General features: G+C 40.3%; 3 protein-coding genes across 5 annotated transcripts; 2 read left to right on the plus strand and 1 right to left on the minus strand.

The window, feature by feature from the left end:
• Positions 1–1,455: 1,455 nt before the first annotated feature.
• Positions 1,456–5,673, minus strand: rmi1 (RMI1, RecQ mediated genome instability 1, homolog (S. cerevisiae)). Of its 3 annotated transcripts, none has more exons than XM_043247981.1 (2): positions 5,437–5,673; positions 1,456–3,405 (listed from the first exon to the last, which is right to left on the minus strand). In XM_043247981.1, the coding sequence occupies exon 2, from the start codon at positions 3,372–3,374 to the stop codon at positions 1,701–1,703; it is 1,674 nt and encodes a 557-aa protein (XP_043103916.1). In that variant the 5' UTR covers positions 3,375–3,405; positions 5,437–5,673; the 3' UTR covers positions 1,456–1,700. The 3 variants fall into 3 exon arrangements, with proteins under 3 accessions (XP_043103916.1, XP_043103918.1, XP_043103917.1); XM_043247983.1 differs by having other exon boundaries at positions 5,555–5,670; XM_043247982.1 differs by having other exon boundaries at positions 5,432–5,670.
• A 104-nt stretch (positions 5,674–5,777) lies between these two features.
• hnrnpk (heterogeneous nuclear ribonucleoprotein K) lies at positions 5,778–13,502 on the plus strand. Its single transcript, XM_043246360.1, has 16 exons — positions 5,778–5,861; positions 6,802–6,908; positions 7,800–7,897; positions 7,971–8,027; positions 8,630–8,673; positions 9,482–9,554; positions 10,210–10,323; positions 10,398–10,526; positions 10,605–10,948; positions 11,046–11,096; positions 11,230–11,272; positions 11,416–11,428; positions 11,804–11,839; positions 11,948–12,009; positions 12,085–12,254; positions 12,727–13,502. Exons 2-16 carry the CDS (start codon positions 6,851–6,853, stop codon positions 12,755–12,757), a joined length of 1,323 nt encoding a protein of 440 aa, XP_043102295.1. The 5' UTR covers positions 5,778–5,861; positions 6,802–6,850; the 3' UTR covers positions 12,758–13,502.
• Positions 13,503–14,458: 956 nt separating this feature from the next.
• On the plus strand, positions 14,459–17,800 carry c8h9orf64 (chromosome 8 C9orf64 homolog). Its single transcript, XM_043246365.1, has 5 exons — positions 14,459–14,673; positions 15,330–15,674; positions 16,209–16,465; positions 17,215–17,410; positions 17,531–17,800. Exons 2-5 carry the CDS (start codon positions 15,338–15,340, stop codon positions 17,758–17,760), a joined length of 1,020 nt encoding a protein of 339 aa, XP_043102300.1. The 5' UTR covers positions 14,459–14,673; positions 15,330–15,337; the 3' UTR covers positions 17,761–17,800.
• Positions 17,801–20,207: the final 2,407 nt, after the last annotated feature.

Here is a 20,207-nt window from a genome sequence, read left to right on the forward strand (position 1 = left end):
TAACACTTTCACAATAGTAGACTAATATAATAATATAAATATTTTATGTACATCTGAACAATACTCTATAAGTATTTTGTAATTGTACACTTCATAGCATTGTGCTTTAGAGGTAGCATAAATGTGCCTGTAATTAATCATAACCTGCCAGTTCACCCCTCAAAAATAAAAATGCTGTCATCAATTAATTAACTAATTAATTAATTCTCATGTCGTTTCAATTAGTTGCTGGTAGACGATGACTTCCATAACTAACCAACCAACTAAATATAGAAGTCAATGGCTTCTATAAAAACACGCCTTGTCTATATATTTGTGTTCAAAAGAAGAAGATAATTTGGGTTTGAAACAAGATTAAATTTATTTATTTATTTTGTTTTGAACAGTCAACTGTTGGACTGGAAAATCTGGGGTAGTTTTTGTCGACCAGAATTTTCTTTTAATATAAGATTACTTTGGTCTAATAAACCAAATGATGACTTTTCAAGCTGAGGACGCACAGGTAGCCTTTCGAGTAGTTCGGCTGTTTGTGTCGCTCGCGCTCTTCTCTGGAGAATAACGGTCAACCGGTAGACTTTCAGTCCGCGCGCTCACCCCGCCGCGTCTCGTCGCTCGGTCTCGCTCCTAACACGCAAGGCGTCGCTTGCCGCCACCTAGGGCGAGTGAGCTACTCCGTTTATTGAACCAATTCAAGCCCGTAAAACGAGTCGCTGCGCAGTTATCGTTACCGGGGTCACGAATCGTCGCGGTGACGTCAGGACTGACGCACGACGCGGGAACATGAATCAGCGGCGAATCAGAGGAGCGCGCGCGCGCAGCGGGAGTCTCGTGGAGGGCCCGTTTACTGCGCACTTACTTAATGACACGCGTGTATTTTTAGACAGGGACTATAAACCATGAAGACAAAGCTACGTGATCTATATGATCAAGACCACGTCTACTGTACGCTTGAATTTAACTGATGGGAGTAGGTTAGACTTCGTAACTTTAACACTAAAGTTAACATTTTGTACTTGTTTATACTCCTGTGTTTCCCCCCTCCATTGTATGCCTTTATGTAAACAGCAGGAATAATAATGTATATATGAATTAGCTGGTTCATTAAAGGGTCTGTTTGGCAATTACATTCCACTGCTGCCATCTATTGGTGCCCGTTGGTGTTTGTTTTAAGACTTGCTTGTTTTAACCCAAATCTATGGTTTCTTATATGTAGTATCATGATTTGCAAACACACAGCCCTCACGGTCCTCAGCCCTAATAAATCTCACGACATATGGCTTTTATGTTTGTTTGTGTGTGTGTGTGTGTGTATGCGCACACACACACAACAAATATAGACAGTATACAAACGTGTAGTACATTACTTTAAATGAAAACTATGAAACTACTATACTTCTCCAAACAAAGAAACCACACAGCAGTCACCCATTTTTTCAGAAAGTGTAAAAAATAGTGTTTAAACGATCTTTGTTAATTTATTCAATCACATTCAAAAGACAGCAAAAATCGAACGAAAAACTATTTACAAAAACGGATCACGGTGGATTCTGCAACAGATGTGAGTGAAGTGCATTAAAAGCGGTTTTCTTCAGTCTGTGTGAACCAAAGCGAATCACTAAAATATCAAAAGAAAGCACTGAGTGATTCTACACAAACACTGTCAGATTAGGCTTACAGAGAGTCCAGAGAATAAGCAGGGTTTAGTTCCTCCTCTCTTTCACTCTTTTCTGTATCTCGGAGCAGTCCTTGTCGGAGAGCGGACTGACACGGAGCACAGCTCCTCTGCCCGTCTCATCCACCTGTACGCTCATCATGCAGCACATATCCACCAGCTCTCTCTGACAGTGCAGAATCCCTCGGTCCACCTCAGCGCGCCTCGACGGGTCTTTCCGCAGCACTCGAGCCTCTGCTGCGGTGTAGCCGATGAGTTCAGTGAGCATGGCGTCTGACAGATCCACATCCAAGTACCCGGATCCGTCCGATATAGTGGCCTCGAGTTTCCACGCGCCACTACTACTGCGCAGATTTCCTTTGAGTGTAACGATGAAAGCTTGCAGCTGTAAAACTCGAACTCCGGCGGGCGACCAGTGGCCAGCCTGTAGCACGCAGAGGTATGGTGGAGCAGGTAGGTAAGCAAGAGAGCCAGCGGTGTTTGTAGAGGAACTTGACATGGATGTGTGAGGAACTTCATTGAAGATTCTGCCTTGGCTGGTGGTGCCAAGCAGAGTTTTAGAGCGAAAGGTCTGGCTTGGTTCTTCAGTTTTAGGTTGGTTAGATAAGTTTGCTTCAGGTTCCTCAACTGCGTTTGCGGAGGATCCAGCAACAAATGCGTCACTAACTCTGAGAGTAGTCCGAAAACGTGAAAGGCTTGGCTCTTCGACTCTGGACTGGATTGCATTGGGTTTGCAATCTATTGGGCTCATGACGCTCTCCAGCTCTTCTAACGGGATGTCATCAAAGTCCTCAGGAGCATCGTCCTCCACATTTTGTGGAACGTGGTCAAAATCGTCTGGAATACTCCTGAAGTCGTCATCTGGAATTTCGTCCATGTCCCAGTCGTCTTCTCTGAGATTGGGTGCCGCTTGAAGACGAGGCTGGGGCCAAGCTGGTCTGAAGTAAGTGTCTGAAGCCATGCTGTCATAGCCGCTGTCAGCTACCTGAAGCTCTGCTGGAGCCTCTACACTGGCCAGGAGCTCCAGGTCATCCGGTTCCTCAGCTTGTGGATGGCTCTCCTCAGGCAAACCGAGTGTCCCGCAAAGCACTCTGCTTTGAGAGTAAAGCTCCAAAAGTTGTTCCACCTCCCCACCCAACACCTTCACATTCTCTGCTTTCAGGAGCAGCACCCCCAGACGGACGGCAATGGGACCGACTAGCTGTATCTTGGTCCCAGGCGCCAAGTTGGTGCTTAAAGCTGGGATGGGCCGGTATTCCATACCCTCCAGGCTCTGCACTCCATCCGTGAGCTGCAACATCAACATACGTGTGGGCTTGGCCTCCCACGGCCGCTGAGTTTCCTGTGTGACCGCCGAGACTTGATCATTGGAGCAGTCGGTGCCCCGAATACGCTGCAGCTGAGTGTAGGCAGGCTGGCTGACGTCTAGCAGGGAGTCCATCTGAAGGCAGAAACAGGTACTTAGTTCGGTTTTCTGTGCCTCGGATATTCTTTCAGGGAGCACCGGGTGGGAAAGATCTCGCAGGTCAGTCAGCAGCCATTGCTCCAGGACGCGCTGATTCAGCAGCATCTGAGGCACGGCTTCGCTTTCCGCTTCCTCCTTTATCCAGTTCACGCAAGCGTCCAGCCAGGCATGAGGGACCTGGATGTGCCATTGAGAACGCAGCCATGCCTGGGTAACCTGGACTTCACCCACTGACATCCTCTCACTGTCCCCAACGCTGCAGCTTCAACTGAAAGAGACAAATTTGTGTTAATGATTTAGGAAAGACATTTTAAACTAATGCAATTTTTAAAACACTTTAAAAATAAGGCTATCCAATTAAGTCTGTAACTTTTAAATTGTACGCACACACAAATAACAATTTGTATTGAGTCACCCTTTTCTAATGGACAGATTTTACTACTTTAGTAATATCCATGAGTACAAATCTTAATGTTAAAATCATATAATGATATTCTAGGGAATTGTGAGCTTAAAAAAATAAATGATTGAGTCAGTGTGGAAGAACTTGACTGGTCTGCATAAAGCCAACTCCTAAACCCAGCTGAACATCTCAGGTGTGACTTTAAATGCAGCCCTTGAGCCAGAAACTCATCACCAAACACCAATGACTTGTACATATGGGTGCAGTCATTTTAAAAACTTCCAAAAAGCATGCAACAGAGATGGAAATCTTTTTTAATTATGTTTCCGTCTTTGGTGCCGCATATTCTTTGGCGCCTTTGTGTTCTACAGAAGGGAATATACTTTTGTTCATATATAGAGTGGGTACGGAAGCAGTGGGTTCAGACCCCCTTAAATTTTTCACTCTTTGTTATATTGGAGCCATTTGCTAAAATCATTTAAGTTATTTTTTTTTCTCATTAGTGTACACACAGCACCCCATATTGACAGAAAAACAACATTTTTGCAGATTAATTAAAAAAGAAAAACTGAAATATCACATGGTCCTAGGTATTCAGACCCTTTGCTGTGACACTTTTTGACCATTTAACTCAGGTGCTGTCCATTTCTTCTGATCACCCTTGAGATGGTTCTACACCTTCATTTGACTCCAGCTGTGTTTGATTATACTGATTAGACTTGATGAGGAAATCCACGCACCTGTGTATATAATACCTTATAGCTCACAGTGAACGTCAGAGCAAATGAGAATCATGAGGTCAAAGGAACTGCCTGAAGAGCTCAGAGACAGAATTGCGGCAAGGCACAGATCTGGCCAACGTTACAAAAAAATTCTGCTGCACTTAAGGTTCCTAGGAGCACAGTGGCCTCCATTACCAGAACCTTTCCCAGAGCTGGCCGTCCGGCTAAACTGAGCTATCTGGGGAGAAGAGCGCAAAGATTACTGTGGCTGAGCTCCAGAGATGCGGTCGGGAGATGAGAGAACGTTGTAGAAAGTCAACCATCACTGCAGCCCTCCACCAGTCAGGGCTTTATGGCAGAATGGCAGCTTTCCCAAAAAGACTCATGGCTGTATTAGATCAAAAGGGTGTTTCTACTAAATGCTGGGAAAAGGGCCTGAACACTTGGGACCATGTGATTATTTCAGTTTTTATTTTTTAATAAATCTGCAGACATGTCAACAATTGTGTTTTTCTGTCAATATGGGGTGCTGTGTGTACATTTAATGAGAAAAAAAAATTACTTAAATGATTTTAGCAAATGGCTGCAATATAACAAATAGTGAAAAATTTAAGGGGGTCTGAATGCTTTCCCTACCCACTCTATATTTTGTAAGAAATATGGTATCAACATTTTTGGTCTTATGGCATTAAGTGAAATTTAGTTAAATACTGTAATTTCATTAACTGATTTAATGTTAATATAATCAACCTATTAACGTTCCTTTGGAATACACTGATAACGACCAAAAGCAAGTGTTGATGAGAAAGCTGATCACAAGTTGCTTTAAAATATGAATATTTATATATAGAAGATGCTCAGTGTCACAAGGAGGGAAATGAAACTGCTCTTTTAATTCTTTCAAATAAATATCAAGTGAATTACAGAAATTTAAGTACTTGAGAAGGTAACATTAAAAACATTTTGATGTTAAATACAAAGTTTTATACAGTAGCTATGTAATGCAATTACATCACAGTAATTCAATTACAGAACAATTAAGAGTAATCCCTCACTTTATTTTTTCCATTGGACACTGTAGTTACAGTACTCAATTACTTGATAATGAACAACACCCAACACTACAATTTACAATCCTTTTTATGATTAAATAAAGTAGATTTATTTACCTTACCTGACAATCATACCACAGGCAGGCTGTATGGCGTCTGGTTTGAGAACGCCACTTCGTTTTAGTGAGAGTTTCAGTGCCATAACCTACACTAAAAGTCTGCGTGTGACTCCTTACTGACCTGTGACTCCTTACCGGCGGCTAATTCACTTTTTTGATACTTCATAACTTGCAAAAATCCACATCACGATCACCTCGTATCTAAAAAGACAGCGGCCGCGTTAGCTAATCATAAAAAAGCGTTCTTAAAAGACTGACGTTTCTTTTGACCAATGATTGTCCGTGACTCTTTAGGAGTTTCGGTTAGGCGGCCAATCAGAGCGCGTTGATTTTGTGGAGGGAGGCGCTTTCATTGGTCCTCGCTGCGGCGGCGCTGGATAGACTTTGTGCGTCATTGTTGTTGCGAAGGGGGAGTACGACAGGAACAGGTCGGTAGATACGTTTCCTGATCCAAAAAAAATCGCTTTATCATTGTTTTCACGCAAGTATCTAGTACGTTTTTGCGTCTAACAGTTTCACATTCCTAAAATATTAAGGTAGCTTTTCGTGCACACGGCCGCAATTTGCAATATATTTTCCTACGATAGCTAGCTTTATTTCTGTTAGCTAACGTTAAAGGAAACTAGCAAATATTAATCATTTAACCTTACTGCAATTTCCATAATTGCTTTAAGAAATGCGTCTTAATTTCTTCTACTGGTTTTACTGTGTTTTATTACCAGGGGGCCTAATAAATACGAGCATTCTTGATTATAGAAGGCACTTTTATGGTAGTTAGCTAGCTCGTTAGCTTCCTGAAACTCTATTGTTAATTAGCCAGTCAGGCAGCTGATCCGGTACAGGAAGATGGCGACTAACAAATTCATTTCACAGTAATCAAACACAGCGTGCTTAATTTTTTTAGGCGACACCGGCGTTAGAAATCATTTGGCGAATAGTTTGAGCATCGCAGGCGAGTTTGAACATTCATTTGCCATTGTGGTGCACATAGTGCTGTAGGCGTCCTATTAGGGTTTGAGACTCAGTTCAAGTGTAGGTTAGTTTCCAACATTTTACTAGACAGTAAATAAATAATAGTAATTATAGTTACTTTGCAGTACATTAATGGAGAATAGCTATTAAAAAAAAAAAATATATATATATATATATATATATATATATATATATATATATATATATATATAACTCATTATATAGTTGTTCTTAATTCTTCTTCCTGTGCTTTGCCCCAATTATGCTGAGCAGACAAAAGAGCACTGTTTATTCCAATCAGATCATTAAAATGATTACACACACACAAGCTTGGGACTAGCATCCTATCAGGTCAAATAATATTTTCATTCATGCACAATGTGGATTTTCCCTTAGGCATCCATTTGGACAGAGAGGGCTGTTCATCTCCGCTTGTAGATAGATAATGGATCCAGAAAATGACCCACAAGAAGAGGAAACTTTCAGCAACAAAGAGAGTAATGGTAAGATTAAAATAAAACCAACTTAAGGAATGTTACTGTGCATAGTAAAAGAAATCGTCCAGATTTTTATATCATCCATATCTTGACACTGAATAATATCCCTTCTTATTTTTCTCATGAGGCATTTTGTTTAACCCCGTAAAGCCTGACGTATGAAATATCTCTGTATAATCAAATGCTTTTGACAATTTATTAAATCTTTAAAAAAGAGAAATTTGATATGTTTTTATTGAGTGTCATGTTTAATACATCAGGTTTTTATGGCTCGTAAAAATACAGGGGAATGTGGAGTTCATCCTCAAGAAGGGAAAAAAAACATTATAATGCAATAATAAAATGATTATGATTAACAAAATAAACGGTCCACCAAACCCTGATGGCTTAATTTTGATAATCTCATTTGTTACATCGGGTTTTTTTATTATTATTTTTATGGGAAATCAAGTAAACCTAAGACTTCAGACTAGTAAATGTTCATCGTGAAACAATAAAAAAGTTGTTTTTACTTAAAAAAAAAAAAATTAAATAGTTTACAGGGGGGGAAAAAATAGCAGAAATTTTTACAGTTATACTAAAAGGCCTTCCACTTCCTGTAAGGTATAATCAAATAACAGAAGCTGTGTAGTAGATTACGTGCAACAGGTTTTTCAAGTTCTGAATGTGTTCATAATTTAGAGGCCTTATAAATTTGCATATCAAAATATGATACAGCAGACTTCATCGGGTCGACGCTAACATAAAATGAAAATGTTGCCTGTTTTATAAATAGACATTATAGATTTAGTTTCATTTTTTTAAAAAATTCTAAACTTGTAATTTTTGATCAAAACGTCATAAGATCTCTCGCTGTTTCCATTTCGTTTCAACTTTTCCGCGTAAACTGTGTTTCAGGTAAGCGTTCCGCCGAGGACATGGACGAGGACAAGCCTCATAAGAGATCCCGAAATTCTGACGACATGGTGGAGCTTCGAATTCTGCTGCAGAGCAAAGTAAGCGTCTGATTTCCTCGTCGCTTTCGACTTCAGCTTTTCTTCCTCGCTCATGACGGACTCTCTTCTCCAGAATGCCGGAGCGGTGATCGGAAAGGGTGGGAAGAATATTAAAGCTCTGCGCACAGATGTGAGTACTCTTCCGTTTAGTTTGCACATTCTCACCTTTTTCTACGAACGTAGACTATGGTAGGTGGAGCTCACATGTCTGTAGAACTGGGTTGTATTTGATTACATGTATTAAAGCCACTTTAAAATAATTTCAGTCCAAGGAAAAATGAAATTGTTGGACGAGGCAGTTAGTGTTACAAAATCAGTGCTTTGTGTTATAAATACCCCACATTCTGCTGTACTCTTTAGTTAATTGAAGAGTATGTCAATCTTTGATACTGGCCTAGTACATATGCTCATAATCTATGTTCCTCTCCTGTTCTCCATTCTCCTCCAACATTATGAGAGTTGAAAGTCACACTGAAAGTGTTTCCAATTATAAAATGTATTCCTTTTCCACTCCCTCTCCCCTTTTCCTTGTTTTTTTTGTTTTTATTTTTCTGTTCATTTTTGGCCAATTCCCATATTCCGGATCGACTCGTACCGCCCACCTGCGTTGCCGCCTGACCTCCTGACTCCCTGGTTGGCCACACCCATAATCGCGCCCTTCCTATTGGGCGGCTTACTTGATTGACATCCGTGTGCTTGATTGCTCTGGGTGCTTGGCCCCGCCCCCTGCAGTACAATGCCACTGTGTCAGTCCCAGACAGCAGTGGGCCCGAGCGGTACGTGCCACTCAGATACTCCAACCTCCAAGTCATATCAGCTCTGTTACTGCCAATACTGCCAGAACTGTTTTAACATCCTTAATGTACAAACTACTCCCTTACTGCCATGAAACATGAGTATGATGCTGCCATGACTATCAATATTAACTGTTTTGCTATGTTCAAATGCCTTCTCTGTCATGTAAAGAAGTCCTTTCCCACCCTCTTTCCCTTTCCAATGACAAGAAAGATTCTCTGAAGTAGTTTTTTTTTGTACCTTTGGTTCTCCGCAGTTCTTATGTGAAAGGTTTCTTGCTAAGGCTGAATTTATTGAGGGTGAAGGGGCAGCGTAAATTAGATTTCTCCCTTTTGTTAGTTGTATTGTTTCCTTGTTATGTTTGACTTTTGAACTTTTACTGCACTCCCGGTATGTTCATCCGTCTCTGCTCTTTCTGCCTCTTCTCTGCTGGATCTCCTGGAGCTCCTGCTTCATTCATGTTCACCTCTGCCATTGTCTCCGTCTCTCTCTGCACTTTGTCAGCCCTTTATCAGTTTTAATCTCCTCTCTGTCGCACTGCATATCTGACCTTCCCAAGTATCTTGACATTTCAGCAACGGGAAGGAGCTTCAGTTCGTTTTTCTTTGTTTTCCTGTGTTCTCCACTCCCTTTTGAGAACGGAGTGAATGACTCTTTGGGGTCTGTCTCCTCTACTCACTGTTAAATGCACTAACAAAAAAGCACTGGATAGTACTCTTCGAGATGTTTGTATTGCTAATATCGGTTCTCTTCTCTCTTCTCGTGGATTGCAATTCATTTCTTTGACAGAATCCTAAGCATCAGTGCCGAAATTCCCACGGTAGCTGAAATATTACTGAAGGTCATACCTACTCTTGAAGAGGTGAGTTAGATTTTATTCAAATAAAAAAATAATTAGCATTAAAATCCTATAAAGCAAGCATAGAAAAAATATATAAATTCTTTGGGCGCATCCATGAGTTGCACATCTAAATAGCGCATAACTTAGATCGTGATAACTTTTGTGCATATATAAGCTGTAAAATTGTTCATGTTCCATAAATATGATTGTCATACAGCCTAAATAACCCACTATAATAAGCGCTTCGGTGTTAATTCATCTCTTCATCTGCAACAGCAACGTTGGCATTTAAAACAGTGATATTAATTGGTTACTTTTTCAAAATCGTTGAGTTATTAATAATAAGCACTTTTATTTTTTCCTCTTATTTATCAGTATGGTTTAGTAATTAAAATAACAGCATTATTGTCTGTACAGAGGCTATTCCACATGCATTTTAATTCTTTACACATGTATTCATGTCCAACTTGTTTGTATTCTATTTCTGCATTATTTTATTTTACTGATTAAAACAGCTAATGGTTATTATTATTATTTGCTTATTTAGTATTCAGAGCTTTTTATAATGTGGCTCTTAAAAAGTATAAATCTTAATATCTGTGCTTTTGTAAAAAACGTGTATGCAACATGATATTTGAAGGACATATTTGATTCTCGTCTGTGATTGGTTGGGCAGTATCAACATCATAATGGTGTGGACTTTGACTGTGAACTGAGGCTGCTGATCCATCAGAGTCTTGCTGGGAGCATCATTGGAGTGAAGGGTGCCAAGATCAAGGAACTTCGTGAAGTAAGAAGCCGAGAAGAGTACTTGATTAAATGATGTGTTTCCTGTGCTGATCAACATTTTTCTCTCTATTCCAGAGCACCCAGACCACCATCAAGCTCTTTCAAGAGTGCTGTCCTCAGTCCACCGATCGTGTGGTGCTCGTCGGGGGCAAAGCGGAGCGGGTGGTGGAGTGCATTAAGACCATGCTGGAGCTCATCGTGGAGGTCAGATTCAGATCATGTGACCGTGCTGTTAGCCCAGGTGTCATAAGACGGGTTTCTCATGAACTCCGTTTCCTCCAGGCTCCCATTAAAGGTCGAGCTCAGCAGTACGACCCTAACTTTTACGATGAGACGTATGACTACGGTGGCTTCAGTATGATGTATGAAGAGCGGGGCCGCCGGCCAATGAGCGGCTTCTCCTCGAGGGGCCGGGGCGGCAGCAGCAGCGGCGGCGGCGGCGGTGGCGGTGGTGGCTTTGATCGGATGCCCCCCAGTGGAGGCCGAGGCGGACACCACATGCAAAGCAGGAGAGACTACGACGACATGAGCCCACGCAGGGGCCCCCCTCCTTCCCCGAGAGGAGGAAGAGGAGGGAGCCGTCCTCCACGAAACATGCCCATGGGACCCCCACACCACAGGAGAAGGTGACACACACACACATATATATATATATATAATTAAAATGTGGTTTATCTAGTATTGGTTTGTGTTGACTGACTGTTTGATGCTGTGTTTTGACAGTGATGATCAGTACTACAGCTCCCAGCGTGGCCACATGGACGAACGGCGGCAGTGAGTGCTTTCTCTGGATCTGTGACGTTTTCCCTCGTTATCGGTCATGCTGGCTTGTTGTTGTTGAACAGTATTTGTTTCGGTAGGATGCGATTATATTAGCTGTTCGTCACTTTGCTTTCTTTCTCTCCAGTGCGGAAAGACGAGGACGCAATGATCGTTATGGAGGCAGCATGGTCAGTACTGTCTTTTTGTCATTTTATTACAAAGATGTGTTAATTATTATCATTATTTGAGAAGACGCATCATACTGAAAACACAAAAACATTTGCGTTTGAGGTTTTTGATTCTAACATTTCTGTTCTCTATTATTTTGCAGAACGATGGATATGGTAAGTTAATCTTTAAATGCATTCTAAATAAATAATATCTGGTTCAAGCCTTTTTTTTTTTTTTTAAGTCATGCTTTTTATCAGCTACGGACACTTGCTCTGACTGAGCACTGCACAGGAAGACGGGGAGATCGTTAGATTGACGTGCAAAGCAACCAATTTTTTTAAGGGCCATTCATCAAAACCAAAAAATAATAATGATGAAAAAGAAATGTTGTGTTTGTCCAAATAAGTATTTTGCAGATGTTTCCTATTTAAACATTTGCTGAGTGAATTGAACTAAATTCAGACACTTTTTGGACGAAAGACTATCAAGAAGTTGCTTCATCTTCACATAAGATCATTTATCATTTCTGTTTGTTTTTCTCAAATCAGAAAACAGTTCATCTTGGGAATCCTCTTATCACTCTGGTCAGTGTTGCATGCTGTTAAAAAGAAGCCTTTTTTTGATTGTATGATTGTATAAATTCATAGACCCCCCCCCCCTTATTGTGATTATTCCTCTCTCTTTACGCTCAGGTGGAAGGAGTAGTTACAGTGACGGTCCTGTGATCACCACACAAGTGACGATTCCTAAAGATGTGAGTAAGTCACTGGTAATGCGACGCTCTTCACGCGCGAGACGCGTCTTGACCTCTGTCTCCTGTGGTTCTCAGCTGGCGGGGTCCATCATCGGTAAAGGCGGCCAGAGGATCAAGCAGATTCGTCACGAGTCCGGAGCGTCGATCAAGATCGACGAGCCCCTGCAGGGTTCTGAGGACCGCATCATCACCATCACAGGAACCCAGGACCAGATCCAGAACGCTCAGTACCTGCTGCAGAACAGGTGTGTGAGACTCAGTCAGTGCTGTCAAACACACCAGGACGTCATTACCAATCGTTGCTTAAATATCAAAGATCTGACATAATGCCAGCATATATATATATATATATATATATATATATCACACACACGCACATTTTTATTAGACATTTACTTGAAAATTTTTAAGAGTTTACTTATATTCATAAAAAGCTTACTTAGGGAACTTATTACTTGACTCCTAATTTGCTGCTTATTAATAGTTAGTTAAAAGACCTTGAAGTTCATGCAGAATAAGGCATTGGTATATGTTTAAGTATTAATAACCGGCCTATACGCTAGAATATGTCCTTAAAATAAAGTGTCACCAGCTAAATGAAAAACAAACAAACTATTACAGTATTTTTTGCTAAGTGTTAGCGAGAGCCACTGCTGAAAGGTTGAGCTGCAGTGTAGTTGTGGACTGATCGTTTCTCTCCTGTGTTTCGTTGTCCAGTGCTCTGCACCTCTTGGGGCGCCAGAACTAAGCAGCCCACCTTTCTCAGGACCTCCATCCAGCTGCAGCTCCAGCCCTGTCACCACGTGATGGCCTGACACACGACGCGTCCCTGTCTGTCACCTTCATAGGAATCAATCATAGAGTCATACGAGCCAGAGCCCCTCTGGTTCTCCTTGATTGTGGATTTGGTGGGATTTTTCTTTTTGTTTTGTTTTTTGCTTTGTTTTTATAAATATTCATTTTAACGGGCCAACTCTCACTTCCCAGTGATAAGTGTGCTTGGATAAGCGGATAACTTCTGCTCAACAGGACTTTGTTGTCGTTTTCTCTTTTGGAGTGAATGTTTTGTGAGTTCTGAAACTTTTCCACTATTCCAAACTCTTGATCCAGAATGTACACACAGCAGTTATGTTTTACCTTTTTTTTTTTTTTTTTTTTTTTTTTTTGTACACCTATTGTTTTTCTGAGCGTTCTAAAATGGCATTAGATAAAGAATAAAATGTAAATATCCAATGGAAAATGATTACTATGGACATATGAATATATCCTCTACTGTCTCCATGCGTGTAATGTTTTATCCTCAGAAATACAGATAATATTTTCACCAGGTACTGAAGGCTTGCAGTACTGTTTTGTATGTATTTTCTCCTGTCTGTTGCTGGGTTTTTAAAATCTAGTGTATAAAAAAATTTGCTCTACCTCTGGAATTTTTTTTGTAGGTCTGCCATCCTGAAAGAAGGCCCACAATCATTGTATGTTTTTTTTTTTTTTTTTTTTTTTTAAGAAAAGGAAAAAAGTGGATTTGAAGTTTTAGACTATTTGTGTCAGCAGGACAAAAATACTCGCGCTCCTATTCTTTGTTTTATTTTCTTAGCTTTATTTTTTTACTCAAATTGTCTCTGAAGTTCTCCAGCCAGGCGCATTTGTAGAGTTTGTCATTTGTCTGAAATAATAAAGAAATTGCCATTTTTCCAGCGTGGTGTGATTTGTAAATTGTGTCACTACTGTATAAAGAAAATAATCATGACTGGACAAACCAATTAATTAATAATTAAGAACTTATGTATATATATATGCCTACTTCGCAATGTATTTAACTATAGTGTGCTTGTGTATTTGTATAAATGAGATTTTTTGCAATACACTAAACCGGCTGAGGTAGGATGTGCTCAATTATTGTGTCTGTGGCCCTAAAAAACGTTTAGTTTTCTATATGCAAAGCATAACGTTGTGATTTCTAATTCCGTAGAATGGCATTGTATGGTGTGTTATAATAATTACAGTATAATAACTAGAAGGGGGTTAAATATTGCCTCAGATATTTTTGCGCTTTGGTCAACAGAAGTCTATATCTTCACACCTTGTTTATGAAGAGGTTCAGATATGGTTTGACACAGTTTTTGTAATATAAGTTAAGACACCCTGAAAATCACGTTTTAAACGTTAATTCGTACGCGTTTTATGTTATTTTGTTACACATTTGCAAGATAGTTGCATTACACGTTAACTGTAAATGTTAAAATAGATAAGGACGGCGAATGGTCCACATGTCAGTCTTGTAACCGTTCGCGAAATGCGCGGAAGCTCATCACGATATTTAATTAACTATATTTAAATTTAATTAGCTTCGCAGCTTTTCCATGAACCGAATACTTGCGCATTTTCTGCGCACCTGTGGTCCGCTTGAAGCTAGAACGGTTTTAGCGAACGGCGACTGAACGAGCGGCGGAAAGAAGCACGGAAATCAAAGGCGTGTTTTCAAGCGTGTACGCGTTAGTAGGCGTTTCACCTCCGAGGAGAAAAACCCGCGATATCCGCAGCTGATAGCCTGTACAGCCTAATGTACTTTGTACGCAGAGAAACCCAACTCCTCGCTTCTGCAGATCTGAGCGCTGACTGAATTAAAACCAGGCTGTTTGATTACATTTAACTTGCGGCTTTTCAGTAAGTATGGTAGAAACAATTCACAACTGTTAGAAAATTGTCAAAGAAGGGAATAAAATATCCGTAACGTCTTTAAGAATAACTGAGTCGATAATGACTTGGTGTTAGTTAGCTGTTTTCGTGTTTGTAGTAGGTCATTTTCGCACACTACGCATCTTTTCTGAACATGTACTCACCTGCACTCATCATAATGGCCGCGCGCTCAGCATACTAAGCGTACTTGGTTTTTTTAACCACCTTTTTGACTGTAAAAGAAAGAAAGAAAAGTTCTATAAGGTTTTATTTTTATCACTACAGTCCAGTCTTACTACAGTAAACTTGTCACTTCACTGTCATTCACAAATGCTCTCCCACGGCCTCATGGGATAGCAAAGCGTACTAAAGTCACACTTCAGCATCTCACCAGAAGTGTTGGATCAGTCTGATTTGAACATACCATTTTTTTTACATACCGTACTTAGTGCCTGGTGTTTTTGCCTGCTAAATTGTAGCTGTACATATTCGGATGCAGCATGCATGGAATACTGTAACCCACAATGCGGTGTGCTCGACTTGACCTTTTTCCACCAATGAACCAGCGATACCACACTTCGTCGGTCATTGCATTCTGTTTGTTTTAATAGCAATAGTGTTCTCAATATTATCTCTTCTCTCAGAGGAACCAATGGAGCCGCCGCTGTCCCCTCGAGAGTCCGGTCGGTTCGTGGCCGAGCGCAGTCGAGATGTGTTCGTGGATGAGGATGGAGTCAAACATGTGGCGCGGATGATCTACGATCTCCGTGACAGCGAGGAGTTCACAGCCAGCGGCTGGAAGAAGATGAATCCTCTGGCTCCTCCGCCAGACTCAGACGAAGCCATCAACTGGGTGTTTGTGACGGACACCATGAACTTCTCCTTCTGGCCTGAGAGGGAGGAAGAGCAGTGTGAGGTTATGTGTAGAGGAAGCACCTATCGAGGGTACATGTCTCTCTGTGCCGCCGTGACCAGAGCTATGGACGAAGGTGATCGGATTTCTGGCTCTCCTCTTAATTTAATCATTATTTCTGTAATGACAACTCTCATAATGATTTTTGGGTTTGGTAAAAATAGATTTGCTGCACTTCTGCTGCAGGCAATAAACGGTAAAACGGTTTGCCCTACAAACTAGTGGGTTCATAATTAAGATAATGCATTCAAATAACAAACAATGTTTTGTTCAGCTGAAAATAGCTGCACATGGACGAAACCCAAAGCTATACCCATAGACAGTGAGAACATTTCCTCACCGCTTAACAACGACAACGGTATCACTGGGGTTTGGGGCTTTTTCTCGCTTTCTTTTGCTCTTAAATGACTTGTAGAAACATGGCGTGCATTATACGTATGATATCTTTCGGCTGATCACTCCGTAGCAGGTCCGTACAGGTGGAGCTGGGGAAGGCGGGGGGTTTCTGAAGCGCGCCGAATCTACGTCACGTGGACGCGCCACCTACAGTCTGCTCCAGAATGCTGTTTATATTTAACGTGGAGATATGTGTGTGATGTCTTTTATTTAGGAGTGCCCATTACCAACCCCGCTTACTTCTCTCAGATCAGCGAGGCCGAGCTGGCCAAAGTGCTGCGCTCGGACAGCGATGCTCCCATGCCGATGCTGAAAGAGCGCCACCGGGCCCTGACCGAGGCCGGCCGGGTGCTCACGGAGCATGGCGGGTCCTTCCGGAGATTCATGAGCCTCTGTGAGAACGATGCAGAGAAGATGGTGAAGTTCATCGTGGAGAATATACCGTCATACAGAGACGAAGCCATGTACGAGGTACAAATACTTATGAACATTTCAGTTTAAAGGCGGGGCAGGTGATATAGACGCTTTTCGTTATGTTTGTTATATATATCTCTCGTTACAGTCGATAAGTTAGGCGTATTGACGTGTTTATTGACCGCCTTTAAAAGATGGATTTAGATCAGAGCTAGCTCAGATTTTGGTTGTACTTTTCATTCCTTGTGAATAATAAGTGCGCTTAGTTTCAAAGTATTTTTGTGAACTTCAAATCTTTAAAATTATATGTAAAAAAAAAAAAAAATGTAAATATAATTAAGTGTACTTAAAGAGAGACGCTTTCATGCCTGTTTCTTAAAAGTTTACATTTATGTGGTGACTAACATACTAAAGCAAATACTTGATTATAATTGTAGTGTTAATAAAATATCTAGAGTACTTATAATTTAAACGTACTAAATTGCAGTAGTTACAAATATATTTTAATGCATTACACACATTTATAGTAGAAATTACATTACATTTTAGTTTACTATGAATGCTTGTCATTATCAATAAAATTCAGCGTACACATTACATTTTAAAAACAAAAAAAATAATTATGAAATTACATATAAAGATACGTTTGATAAAGTACGTAAGTCAGTTAACAGTTCAACTAATATATACTAAATATACTTTCTTACCTTCATTCAAGTGCAGTTTATTGTTTCGACGTTTCAAACACATGCTGAACCATGCTTCTTTTTCAAAAGTGGTATCCTCGTATTTTGTTGATGCTGTAGGGTAAGAGGATCTCCTTTTATAAGAGAGCTCAGATCCTTGTGGCAGACTTCTGGGGCATCATGGAGGCGAGAGGGGAAGGCGACATCCCCAACCTGGACTACCTGACCATGTTCGCCGACTACAGGGTGCCTCAAGGCCTTGTGCACCTCGGAGCTCTACGCTACTCTGATGCCCTCATGGAGACGCTGAAAAACGGTTCGTAGCGGCATTTTGAAAAAACTGCGCATATGTATTTATATAACCACAATAACGGCACACAAAAACCCGACAGCGCTACTATGTATATAAACTGTAGCGATTGCTTTTGCTTGACAGGTGAGCCGTTGAGCTCAGGTGAGAGGAGAGAGGTGGAGATCAGGGGCTGCTCCGTCTGGTGTGTGGAGAGGGTCCGGCAGCATCTGTGGAAGCTCGTGGAGGAGAGGGACGGCAAGAGCTGCCACATCAACTCGGCTCTAATTGACTTTTACCTGTGGCCGTATGCTAAAAAACACCATAAAGAAATGGCACATATTCCAATACATCACACGCGCTGCATCTACTACTGAAAGCGTCGGCTTTCCAAATAAAGTCGTGACGTTCCACAAACAGTACAAATACTAATTATTTCTTTAAAGTAAGAGATCGTAAAGATGTATTAATTTTCATACAGACAGTGTTTAAGGTGCCTCTCTTGTGGATTTCTGTGAGAAAGAAAGTGTTTTTGACCTCCCTGGATGTTGGGGAGTCCTAAAAATCTAAATATCTTTCATTACTCATAATAGGGGCACTTGAAGCACTTTTCGCTGTGATGTCTAGAACTTTATAATTGACTAGCTGGTTAAAAGTAATGGCATTCATTTATATGCAGTCTATATACAGCGCACAGCATAAATGAGTACAATATAATGAGTTCAGTGGGCTATAAAACACAGAAATTACTCAGAACCACTCGGGGAGAACTGCTACGTGACCGCTTTCTAGGCATAAGAGGACAATGGTGTACCGCATTATTGTTTTAAGTGTGAAAATATAGCTCAAAAACAATGGACTTGTGAAAAGGCTTTTGAAATTTGCTAGAAAAAGAGCGGGAGAAATAACATGTAAGTGTCTTAGAGCTGGCAAGGGCTATGGAAAGAGTGACAAGTGACCCTGAAGAAGTTTAACTACCTACTGTAGCTACATAAACCTATTTGATCTAATCCGAGGCCCATAATTACAAAATAGAGACTTCTGGGATGCATACTCCGGTCTCAAGAGACCAAGTTCCCTCAGGAGCGCTGTGAAGGAGATACGCTTCGTCAACGCTGTCATCAAATACAAAAACAGAAGATGCTACCTTCCCCTTATTCCCTGCATCATTGTGCTTTTTTTCAGCGTAACAACGAAGACATTAATTCTCAAGTCTTTGGACGTGCATTTGACTCGACCTTAACGTCCTTGAGCAGCTGTAGAGACAAACCGAGAAACAGCTCGTCCTCCAGGAGATAAACAGTACAGATGTGAACATCCGTCAAGGACCAACGCAGTGAAACACAGAAGTGCTAGAATATTACACATTTGCTGAATTAAACCTAGGGTGTATTCATTTCTGCAACCCTTCATTTAAACAAAATTGGCTAATTATCTTACAGAATATTTTGGCATGTGTTCAGTTGTTTTTGTTAAGCGTTACATTTTAATTTTGCCATCTTTCCATGAACTACATTAGCGATTATTTTTTTTTAAAATATTTATTTAGACGGGGTGTACTCATTTGTGCCGTGCCCTGTATAATTATAGATCAGCGGTAATGAAGTACTTTTTATGTTAGTTGTGTAAATGACATCCCGGATCCCGGGCAGCAAAATATGGGATTTCCAGAACTGATCCAGATTAAACTTTTTGATCAACTGGCACCAGAATTTTAATACCTTACGAACCAAACAAAAAATAATTTAGTGAGATAGCCTTATGCATTTATTTGATTTAAATTTATTAAAAAGAAAATACCAGTGTTCATCCAAATAGATCTTTAGAGTTATGTAATTATATCACTGGTTTCCCTATTCCTTATTCTTTGAATAAATAAATGTAAAATAATAAATCTTTTTTTTGGCAGTGAAGATCAGACGATGACTTATTTTTAAAGATTTTTTTAGGCTGGAGAGTGGTTGTGTTTCCTCTCAGCCACATGAGGGTGGCAGACACACATCACGAGAATGATTGTGCTATGTTTCTGAAAGCATCATTTGCACATTGATTTGCTCATAAATGGAAAGAAATTCCACTAAACCCACTTCAGTGAATGTCTTTTTAATTTAATGGGATAGTTCATAGTTCACTTTTATGTGTACTGACTGAGGCCCTCTCTCTAAAAAAATAAATATGTCCATAGAGAAAAGATGATTAGAGCAAAGAGTTTCCATCTTCTTTCTTCAGGGTGGAAGAAACATTAGAGTGCAAAACTGTAGAATGACACAGAAAGACATTCATACTTAACAGAAGAACAAAGAGCATCTTGTGATCACAGATCACAGTTTAAATCTTTTAAGGTGACTGAAAATTGTGAACAGCAATAACTATGAGTGCTGTTCAATATACCGATGAGACAATAGAGCTCTTTTTAAAACGCTTTTGACAGTTTCCATACAGGCCTATAACACATGTGCATAGAACGACGCTAGGCGTGGGCTGAGTGGGGCGGGGCTTGATCTGAAACGGCCTTTCTAATTGGTCGGTTGAATTTGTCTTCGGCTGTTTTAATTATTTTATTTATTTATTTTTACATTTAGTTTTAAATGCATAATAAGATTTCTAATTGCAATTATTCAAGCGTAAATAATTTTGCAGACCTGCTGAATTATAAGTCGCTGTATCTGTCACGTGGTACATCTGATTAGGCTATATTAAGCATTCATTAGGACCACAAAACCAGAGATTTTTACATTATCATAAATATAAATAAATACGATTTCCATTAGCGTATGTTTTTAGGACGGGGCAATATATACCGAGAAATCTGAAAAAGTGAGAA

The sequence above is a fragment of the Puntigrus tetrazona genome, chromosome 8 (genome assembly GCF_018831695.1).
Source record: "Puntigrus tetrazona isolate hp1 chromosome 8, ASM1883169v1, whole genome shotgun sequence".
NCBI classification, from domain to species: Eukaryota; Metazoa; Chordata; class Actinopteri; order Cypriniformes; family Cyprinidae; genus Puntigrus; species Puntigrus tetrazona.

Excerpts from the sequence above, each read along its gene's own strand:
- rmi1 (XM_043247981.1), bottom strand. The coding sequence starts at position 3,374 with ATGTCAGTGGGTGAAGTCCAGGTTACCCAGGCATGGCTGCGTTCTCAA.
- hnrnpk (XM_043246360.1), top strand. The coding sequence starts at position 6,851 with ATGGATCCAGAAAATGACCCACAAGAAGAGGAAACTTTCAGCAACAAA. Across the intron at positions 6,909-7,799 it reads CAGCAACAAAGAGAGTAATG|GTAAGCGTTCCGCCGAGGAC; the intron begins GTAAGATTAAAA and ends ACTGTGTTTCAG. Across the intron at positions 12,010-12,084 it reads AAGTGACGATTCCTAAAGAT|CTGGCGGGGTCCATCATCGG; the intron begins GTGAGTAAGTCA and ends TGTGGTTCTCAG.
- c8h9orf64 (XM_043246365.1), top strand. The coding sequence starts at position 15,338 with ATGGAGCCGCCGCTGTCCCCTCGAGAGTCCGGTCGGTTCGTGGCCGAG. Across the intron at positions 15,675-16,208 it reads GACCAGAGCTATGGACGAAG|GAGTGCCCATTACCAACCCC; the intron begins GTGATCGGATTT and ends TCTTTTATTTAG. Across the intron at positions 16,466-17,214 it reads GAGACGAAGCCATGTACGAG|GGTAAGAGGATCTCCTTTTA; the intron begins GTACAAATACTT and ends TTGATGCTGTAG.